The 10,153-nt window shown below is 49.3% G+C and overlaps 1 protein-coding gene and 1 pseudogene across 1 annotated transcript in view; both read right to left on the minus strand.

Moving 5' to 3' along the window:
* Positions 1-479: 479 nt before the first annotated feature.
* The window catches only part of IVD (isovaleryl-CoA dehydrogenase), an 11,305-nt gene continuing 1,631 nt past the window's right edge, over positions 480-10,153 (minus strand). Inside the window, exons 4-12 of the mRNA XM_015596117.2 lie at positions 8,047-8,217; positions 7,501-7,594; positions 7,159-7,295; positions 5,735-5,831; positions 4,708-4,801; positions 3,882-3,963; positions 3,236-3,340; positions 3,065-3,137; positions 480-2,371 (exon numbers count right to left, since the gene is read on the minus strand). Of these exons, the coding sequence (XP_015451603.1) occupies positions 2,238-2,371; positions 3,065-3,137; positions 3,236-3,340; positions 3,882-3,963; positions 4,708-4,801; positions 5,735-5,831; positions 7,159-7,295; positions 7,501-7,594; positions 8,047-8,217 (987 nt within the window). The 3' untranslated portion in view covers positions 480-2,237. The remainder of the gene's footprint in view (positions 2,372-3,064; positions 3,138-3,235; positions 3,341-3,881; positions 3,964-4,707; positions 4,802-5,734; positions 5,832-7,158; positions 7,296-7,500; positions 7,595-8,046; positions 8,218-10,153) is intronic.
* Positions 4,403-4,522, minus strand: LOC112469627 (annotated as a pseudogene).

The raw sequence follows: 10,153 nt of genomic DNA on the forward strand, positions 1-10,153 counted from the left end.
ATGAGATTTGAGAGGGCAGCATAGGTAAGGGATTCCCATTACTAGACTATATGGGTTTAGCATTGGGACTCAGGCCTCTGGGGAAGCATCCTCTCAGCCCAGGTCAGTTGTTCTAATAGGTTGCCTGTGCCTCAGAATTATCCCTGGAGATTGATTAGGTCTGGGGCCAATCCAGGAATCTGCATTTTTTATAAGATGCCAAATTCTGATAAAGGGTGTGCCCAGACAACACGGAGAGCCATTCCCTTAGGCCGTTATTATAGAGGGCAAACAGTAGGAAAACAGGGATGCTTGTCAACAGGGGAGCTGGGCTGATAGTGACCTGCTTAAAACTGGAGTGGAATTAGAGGCAGACCCAGGAAGGACTAGCAGTGGCTGCTGTAGAGTTGCACAATGCATATAAACAACCAAAAACTCCACAAGAAACAGTGGAAGGGCCCCCTGCCCTTCCATTCATGACTCAGGCTGGGTTTTTTTTTGGGGGGGGTACTTTATTTTTAAACATATCTGTTTCACATATAGCATCAGAACGATCACTTTCTCCCTAAGTTGGTGGCAGGCTTCAACCACCCCCACCCCGCCTCACTGGAAAAAACATCCCAGTCACATTCTGAATGTCTCCAAGCCTGTTGTTCCAGCCACACGCTAAAGGCAGCAAGGCCACCATTTTAGCCACATTCATTTCCAACATAACAGGAGGCAGGGTGGGGGAAGTGAAGGAGCAGGGCCATAAGCCCTGGGTCTTCTCCTCAGGCTAGAACTGTGCTAGTGTAGGTATAGAATAGCACTTGCCTATACGGGCCAGAACCAAAAGTCAGAAGACGCACTGCTGAGCTGAGTGAGAGCCAAGAAAACCAATTCTCTTTCAGGGAGCTTAGATAGGAGTGGAACAACCCCAAAACGTTCCACTCTGACTATGCTCCCTCCAGGCAGCTGTGCAGTAGGGCCTGAGGCTGGCCCCAAGAGGTTCTCAGAACCCCTATTTCTGGTGATCTGAATTCTAGCTCTAACTCCAACCTTCACAAAATCAAATTGTCTTGATTTTTTAAATAAAAACATGGAGATAGTTTCCAGAAACTTAGGAGTTTCCTTTTAGCTCTACCACTCTGGGCTCCCTCCTTCCTTTAAAACTCCCTGGGAGCTCTGGAAAAGGGAGGCTGAGAGTTCCTCTCTCCTAAAGGCTGATTCCAACCCTTTGTCCTTAACGAGTATACTGGAGGGCAGGAGCAGGACCTGGATCAGCCACTCTCCAAAGACAAGGGGCCGGAGCCAGACAGGAGACAATAGCCAGTCGATTGCTTCTCCCTCAAAACCACCAGTGTAGAAGCAGATGTTTAATACAAAATGGCAGCAGCTGCTGTGCAGCTGTAACAAAATTAGCCATAGGGTGTCCAGAGAAATGTACACAGGCAGCCTTGGCTGGAGTCGAGCCAGACAATGCAGGACTACTGTCCAGTAATCTGTGGGCTGTCGCATGGCCAGGACTGAACAGTGGCGGTGGGAGAGCAATGCCAAAGGGCTCAGAGGTGCTGCTACAGAGGCCAGTATTAAGATGACCCTTCATGAGCATGCTGGCTTCTGCTCCACAGTGGACTCTGTATAACACAGGGGTTCTGAAATGCCCATTCCCAAAGTTGTATCCAATATGGTGGGATTTCAGCCCTACAACATGAAGCCCTGGAGGAACAGATGGGCTGCTGTAGGGTGAGCCCTTGCTCATAAGTTGCTGGTTGCTGATGCCTCTCAAAATCAGCAGAAACAAGGGCTAGATTTTGGGAGGTTTTCCCCTGAAAGAGGCTACCAAGTTCAAATAAATGGACAGGGTCAATGTTTGCGGTATACTTCAGCAGAGGGCTCCCTGCCACGGGCTCACCCAAGAAAAAAGGGTAGCCGCTTGCCTGCCCCAGGTGCCCACCCTGGAAGGTGGGAGGCATCAGGTTTGGAAGTTAGAGAACAAGAACACAGAGTCACCAAAGCCCATCCCAACCAGCTCCAGAAAAGCCACTATGCTTCCTGCCAAGTCCATTTTAAACCACTGAATGCTTTTCCTGGGCTGGCTACCTGGCCTGGCTCTAAGGCCCATAGTGCTTGGCAGCTGTTGTGGAGAACTCAACCAGGCCAGAAGGCTGATGCAAGAAGGGCAGCTGAACAGCAGGGCCTGCCTCTGGCAGAGTGTTGCCACACCTCTACTTCCAAAGGCCTCTAGGTGCTGGGAAGAGAGGTGAAGGGTCTTGGGGTTAGTGGAAGTCTTTGTTGAAGGCTCTGCCGATGATCAGCCGCCTTATCTCACTGGTCCCACCCCCAATCTCATATATCTTGGCATCTCGCAGAAAGCGGCCCATGGGAAAGTCGTTGATGTAGCCATTGCCACCTGTAGCCGGGGTTTGGGGAGAGAAGAAAGGACAACAGGAAAAGTGATCAGTAGTGGACAAACAGAATTCCAAGGATATAGAAACAGGCCAAAAGAGGAGAGATTGGTTAAAGAGAAGCAGCAAAAGATGGCAAGCAGGAAGAGTGTGGGGAATACCTAGTTGGGAAGTGGGTGGACAAGTGGCTGGGAGACCACCCAGAGTGCGGAGGATAACAGGCAGGGAGAGGGGATGACCACTGGCAGACATGGAGAAGGGGTACAGACAAGGAGATACTGAATAGCACTTACTGAATGCTAGGCCCAGAGAGGTGAAGTAATTTGCACAAGACACAAAGCCAGCCAGTGGTAGACCCAGGATTCTAACCTGGGCCACCTGGCTTGAGTCTGTGCACTTGACTCCTGTGCACCATTGAAACGAGGCTGTCCTACCTCTGAGGCATCTCTCTCTGCCCACTTCCCAGTGTCCATTGGACCAGGAGGTGGGGGTGGATGAGAGCGGAGCAATGCTGAAAGTAGTAGCAATTTATGGCCTCTAGCAGTTTTCTCATTTGCTTTTACATATCCTCCTCGCAGGTGGAGCAGGAAGAGCCAAACAGCATCAGCTCAGCTGCAGCTAGCTGAAGCTCAGAGGGGTAAAGAGGAAACCTCTGGAAGCGTGGGTAGCCCTGGGAATGGGGAGTAGGGGCTACTTACCAAAACACTGAATGCCATCCAGGGCCACCTGTGTGGCACACTCAGCTGAGTAAAGAATCACACCTGCACAATCCTGTGGAAGGAGGCCAGGGGTCAGCAGAGCCCTGCCAAGGCCACACAGAAAACGGGTCCCAACAGCTGGTCCACTGCCTCCTCTGGGCTGGCCCCTACCTTGGCGGTGCAGTGGCCTTCATCACAGGCCTTGGCGACATTGTAGACATACTGCCGACATGCCATGAGGCGGGTGTACATGTCAGCCATTTTCCCCTGCATCAACTGGGCACAAAGGGAGGTCACAAGTCAACATGCTGAAGCCACACTCCTCTCACTCTCCCTAGTTACTGAAAGCAGGTCAGCAGTAACAACCTGACAGCCAGGAATGAGGAAGTCAGGGCACGGAAAGGAGATGGGACTTGCCCAGGATCACAGAGATGTTAGTGGGTCTGGACTTAAGGCAAGAGGGCCTTGGACACGCTGAGATGGCCCTCTACCCACTACCACCCTCATTAATGTCCTGCAGCATCTTCAGACCAGAAAGTGATTAGAAATGCCACCCCTTTCCCGCATGCCTCCCCACAACCTGCACACTTTGCCTTCCACCCTTACAATGCCTAGTTCATTCATCTCAAACAGGAAGTGAGGTGACACGTGACAACTTCCAAAGCTAGGTGTGCTGAAGAAGGCTGTATTCCAAGCATTCAAACACATTTTCTTGGGGAAGGATAATAAATGCCCCATAGCACATGCCCTATGTACTCATTTGTTAACGAAAACTTGAGCCCAATGACAGTACATTTCAACAAAGCATTCCACTCACCTGGAAGTGGCCGATCTTCTGGCCAAAGGCTTCCCTCACATGCAGGTAGGGAATGGTGTGGTCAAGGACGGCCTGCATGAGCCTGTGGAGAGGAGAAAGGGCTGTGCCTTGCTGTCCTCCCACTGCCAGTCGGGGTGGCAAAATGCCAGCATGGAAAGGCCTTAGGGGGACAGTTCAGTGAGACAAGGAGGTGGAGTTCTAGGGAAGAGAAAAGGAGTGTGAGGACGCTTGTCACCCCTGCTTAATCACTGCACTGACTGCCCAGGACTTGTGCCCTGTCCCCCAAGACCAGACAGAGTAGCATGACCCCGGCATAGAGGGGACTTAGAGCCCTGGCATCCTATTTCACATCTTGGGTAACTAAGCAGTATTGCTCCTCTGGCCTTCACCTAATGATCTTTCCCTTTATTTTTATTTTATTATTTTATTTTATTTATTTTTGGGGTAAGCCAACCCTTGGTTGACCTCACAGATTGCAAGGACCTTGTCAGGTTACAATCCCTTTTTTTTTTATTTTTTTACGCCTACAGCACCTGGTCTTCCTAGGTGGTCTCCCATCTGAGTACTAACCAGGCCCCAACCCTGCTTAGCTTCCAAGATCAGATGGGATCAGGCTTGTTCAGGGTAGCATGGCTGTAGACGTGATTTTTCCCGTTAGTGTGAAGAAATTATACGAGGGAGGAGGAGATTCTTTTTGTCTCCAGTAGAGAAAGTACATCTGCCAGAAGGTGTTGACTCACAAGGGGACGGCTGCAGCTGCTGTTTGCAAGGGCACCACTTGCCAAGGAGGCCAAAAGCCCTGTCTCCCACTGAAACTCACACTCACCCAAGGGGCCCACCAGCCAGCACCAGCCGCTCCAGGTCCAGCCCAGTCATCAGCACGTAGACACCCTTATTTAGATGGCCCAAGATGTTGTCAGCTGCCGGGGAAAGTGCTGGTCAGAGGGAAAAGGGCCGTCCACGAATTCCCTACTTTTATAAAAGCTACTAGGGTTGGCACCATGTCTCTCACACAAGGCACTAAAATATGTCACCTGACCAACTAGGGTTCTGGGTAAGATTGAAGGGTGGACTTCACCATTCCCAGTCAGATGTAGAGCATGCTGGATGGATCCTACCACCACCACATACACACCATCCAGAAGACCAGACACAAAGGCTCGATCGTCAGATCTGCCTCTCCTCTCCCTCCACTGCCTTGGATGAGAAAGAAGAAAAGCTAATTTGGTCTAGAAGTCATCCAACCCCTTCCTAGTTTTTCTACACTTGTGTCCATGATTACTTTTTCTCCCAGGTCTAGCCTGTTCTGATCCAGTATCACCCACCTGCTCCTCTCCAAGAGTGGTCCATGGAAGAATCTTTGTCCAGGAGATGGGCCATTCAGCATTAGTGACAGAAACTGCTGAGCACCTCTCTACCCTGGAAGCCAGGACCCTGGATGGCCCTGGAGTTTTTTCCTGACAAGGATCTGTACTGGTGTTTTAGCATTGTTAATGAACACTTCACCAAGGCTATATAGGGGAACACACAAACAAGGATGTCTGAAAGACATTATGGGTGAGGGCAGGTCTTATCTTTCTACCCCAGATCCTGGAATCTGACCCCTGGCAGCATACTATTCACACAAGGAAACACCACCTTTCATCGTAGCCACAGTCAGGCATACCAGAATAGCTACCAGCAGCCCCAGAGTTCCACTTGTATGGGCCAGTGGGCAAGGACAGCAGTGGCAGGCTCACTGTCTAGCCACAAGTCATTGGTAAGCTAACAATGGGGAACCTCTCCAACCCAGAGATGGGCTTTCTCAGCTTATGAAGGTGTCAAGACAGGGGCTCACCCTTTTTCAGACTCACCTGGAACCTTGCAGTCTTCAAAGATTAGCTCACAGGTGTTAGAGCCCCTCATCCCCAGCTTGTCCAGTTTTTTGGAGGTGCTGAAACCAGGCATACTCTTTACAGAAACAAGAGGTGGCTTTGATTACAGACCAGGTCCCCAAGGGGGCCTAGTAAAGGGAAGACCCCTGAAAAATGCCCACCTTCCCATCCAGTCCCTGTACTCGAAGGCACAGCAGCATCCTACTCCCAGGGCCCCGACCCTGTATGCGACTGCTCCTCTCCTGGAAGCTCCGGCCCTGACACTCCACCTCGACCCCAGCCTCCTCTGCTGCCAGCTTGTGTTCTCCCCACTTCACACAGGAGCGGTTCTCTCTCAAACATCTGATCCCTGGGGTCCTCTTGACCCTTCCTGGCTTTGTTTCCTTTCCTTAGGGAAATCACTTCCAAGACACACCCACCAGCTCATTCAATTCCTTTGCCCCCTTGTTCCTCTGCTATATGTACCTAATTGAGTCTCACCTGGGATAAATTTAACCACCTGTGTGCTTTGACCTGGACTAATCAGATGCAGTGTGAGTTGGCAGATGCCTGGCGGAGCGCACGGGATGCTCCCCTCACCTCCTGGCTGATGAAAATGGTGTTAAACCACCTTGAACTTCCTAATCTTAGCCAGGCCCTTTGGGCTACTTACTTCTCTTGCCCTCCAATCCTAGTTGGCTACTCTCCCTCTCCCTAGGGAGTGTACTGCCAACCTCTAGGACACTCACTCACGAAACTCTACCAACTCCCCCACCCCCATGGTCCCCAGCCCTCACAGGTGCCCTGGTCTCCCACCTCAAAGTCATTAGATACATGTTCCCCCATCACCTATAAACCAGCCTTAAATCGTCTCTCTAAACTCTCCGTTGTGTTTTCTCTCTCTCTCCTATTTTCTCTCTCTCCTATTTTCTTCTCTTTACCAAAAAATTTGTTCAGTTCTCTCCCATTTTTAAAAACAAAGTCCTAACTTTTCATTCTAACGCCTGCTCATCTCCCTCTTGCTTCTACTGTCAAGATTCAGAAGGTACAGTCTTCAGTGTTCACTCGCATTCCCACTCCCAGCTCAGTCTCCCATAGCTGCTCTCAGCACCTCCTGATGACATCCTCACTGTCAAATCTAGTTGTCTCCTTTCAGTCCTCAACTTCCTGGCCCTCTTTGTGTGACCTGGCTCTGTGGCTGGCTCCACTGATCTCAGACTTGAAGCATCTTCCCTGGATTCTATTTTTTGGCCACCCTCCTTTCAGTCTGCCCTTCTGCCTCACCCCCGCCCCAGGGAGCCCTGGCAGAGTACACAATATTGACCGTGTTTGTGATCAATGAAGGGATCTGGCACTGGCAGCACTGGCAGGAAACAAAAGCCCCCTGCTGTGCAACCCCCCCCCCCACACACCCACACACTCACCTTCTCCACAATGAAGGCTGTGATACCCCGAGAAGCTGGCACAGCAGTGAGATCTGTCTTGGCATAGACAACAAGGATGTCAGCATCGGGGCCATTGGTGACCCAGAACTTGTTGCCATTCAGGATGTAGTGATCTCCTAAGAACAGGAATTTGGCTACTTACTCTAGCTGTGTTGGCCCATCTCAGCCAGCTAGTCCACAGACCTGCTGCTAAGCAGGAAGCTGCCCAGCTGGGAAACAGTTCTGGAAACCTAGCAGAGGCTACCCTCAATTATTGCTCCCTTACCCCAAGAAGGTCTGTCCCTCTGCCCATTTCAGCTCCTAAGTCAAGAGAGGCCTCACCTGTCTTTTCTGCTTTTAGCTTCATGGAGACAACATCAGAGCCAGCATTGGTCTCACTCATGGCCAGGGCTCCAATGTACTCACCGCTGATGAGCTACAAAGAAAATCCCAAAGGGCCTGGTTACGTCTTCAGAAGTACTTACAGGAACTCACAGATACTGCTTGCCTGTTCATATGACCCCTTAAACGTCTCTCCAGACCAAGGTATTAGTAAAGTCCTATAAGAGAAGCTGAGTATCTACAAGGCTGAAAATCTCTCTCCTTTTCCCATTCTCTGTGCTAGGCAAGCAAGTCCTAGTCTTCCATTTCTTAAAAGTGCTCTCTGCAAATGTTGTCCAGTGAAAAACTCAGGAGGTCTGGCCCAATTTTTAATTTTTTTGACTGAAATATTTGAAAGCAAATCCTTAACCCCTTCCTAAACTAACCATATCTGGTTCAGGACAGCATGCTACAGAAAGCAAGTCTGACCAGACCTTGCCAGTGTGGTTCATGGCTGGTGATTACACCATGAGATCAGCATGTGTTTCTCCATTCCCATTTCCTCACCTTGGGGAGGTACTTCTCCTTCTGGGCATCATTTCCATTACGCACAATTTGGTTGATGCAGAGGTTGGAGTGAGCACCATAACTGATTCCCACTGCTCCAGAAGCTCGGGATATCTCCTCCATCACCAGCACGTGTTCCAGATAGCCCAGGCCAGAGCCACCATACTGGGCTGGGGGTGGAAGTTGTTCGGGAGAGTGGAAAAGGCAGCCCAGATTAAACTATGACCTTGACAGGAACTTTACATTTATTAGCAGCAGGGAAACACCTTTGTAGCACCTATTCAAAGTTCCCCCAGCAAATTCAACAGGCGAATGCCATGGACCCTGCTTACAAACACACAGAACTGGTTTTGTCTGCTGCCTCTGTCAGCTAAGGTGTGGTTCAGAAAACAGTCATTGCAGCTCCTGCTTTATCCAGACAGACCTCTTAAGACAAGAGGACCTGAGTACTCACTATTTGGAAAGCTACAGAAGTGCAGAGGCAGATGAATAAATGAAGAAAGAGGACTTGGAGTTTTACTAAGAAACACACGCTGATCAAAGATGGAGGATCAAAGCACAAGGAATAGATACAAAGCAAAGAATGTGTGTGTAAATAGCCTGAGGAAGGCGAGAGTTACATAGCATAGATTTGGACCTAAAGAAGCAGGACTATCAAATCAACATGTTGTATACCATAAACTTACACACTGTTCATTATATGTCAATTATATCTCACTGATAAAAGTAAAAAAAATAATAATAATAAAATAAAATAAAAAGCAAGATTAGTAACAGAGGACAGGAGAACCATAGTCTGAGAGAAAATTGGGACAGCAGTACAGCAGAGGGCAGAAGAGATGCTGGCAGGGAGTTTCAGAACTCCTCACAAAAAACATGCCTTTTCCTTGGCAGCAGATCCAAAACCTAAGTGGCTGGGTCATCTGGTATCAATCCCCTGCCCTGCTGTTTGGGTAAACCCTGGGAGGCCTTCTGCACATGTTCACTCTGACCAAGAAGCTCCAGAGAAAGGTTGGCCTGACTCCTGCAATTCTGGGAAGGAAAGCCCACAGGTGGATGACACTGTAAACAGCTACCACGACAACTATGTGGAAACCAGAACTCATATCTGGCTTTCTTTTCAAGGTTCCACCTTGGAAGGATTTTCATCTGATTTCTAACTGCCTCTTTCTTCCATTAAATACTATCTGATTCAGAAGCATCTTCTCTATGTGCGTTCACAAACTCCCAAAAACACAGTGGAAGAAAGAGTCTTGTTTGGGAGTTCCCAGTGGCCTTCCCCCTATCATCTTCCATTAAGATGGTCAAATTAATTTTTAAGTGGTTTCATTTTTATCATTACTCATGATGTAACTTTCTATGATAGGCTCAAAACCCAGAGCTGTCTCCAAGTGGTGGGGGGAAGATGTAAGGACAAGTATATCGAATTCCACCTCTATTTCAATGTCCAGTGAATACAAGTCAAAGCAGGGTATTCCATTCAAGCTTTGTCTGGTGAGGCCACCGGCTCATCTATTTACTGGGTACTGCAAGCCAGGCTGTGCCTCTCCTTCACAGGCCAACATCCAAACCAGAGCCCACCAGCCCCTTGCCCTTTATCCCTGGAAAACAATAAGACCCACAGGGGACACAGGACAGGCCCAGGGAAAGCCTATTAAACGCATCATCTGGCCACCACATGTGGAGGCTCAGACACAAGCATCCTTCTCCTCCGCACTGCTATCTGCTCCCAAATGAGCTCCAGGGCCAAGCTGTGGGCAGAGGACATAAGCAGTCCCCACAGTGACATATCTATCCTGAGTAGTCGTACCTAGATGCTACTAGTAGGGCAGAGCTTTGAGATTAGGGGAGGCAATAACACTGAGGTACTAAGACAACTACCAGAATCACCTGGAGGAACTTATTAAGCATGCGGAGTTCAAGAGTCTGAGTGATCCTGATCCAAGTAATAAACCACACTGACCTAATCTGTCTTATCAAGGTCACTGCCTAAAGAAACAGAAGAGTACAAAGAGAAGGACGTAGTCTTCTCTCGGCTGACAGTCGTCCATGGTCACTTTCTAGATCCAAGGGATGAAAGTTCTGGGTTTCTATGAGCATAATCCCC

Source organism: Pteropus alecto, unplaced genomic scaffold (assembly GCF_000325575.1).
Source record: "Pteropus alecto unplaced genomic scaffold, ASM32557v1 scaffold86, whole genome shotgun sequence".
Taxonomy (NCBI): domain Eukaryota; kingdom Metazoa; phylum Chordata; class Mammalia; order Chiroptera; family Pteropodidae; genus Pteropus; species Pteropus alecto.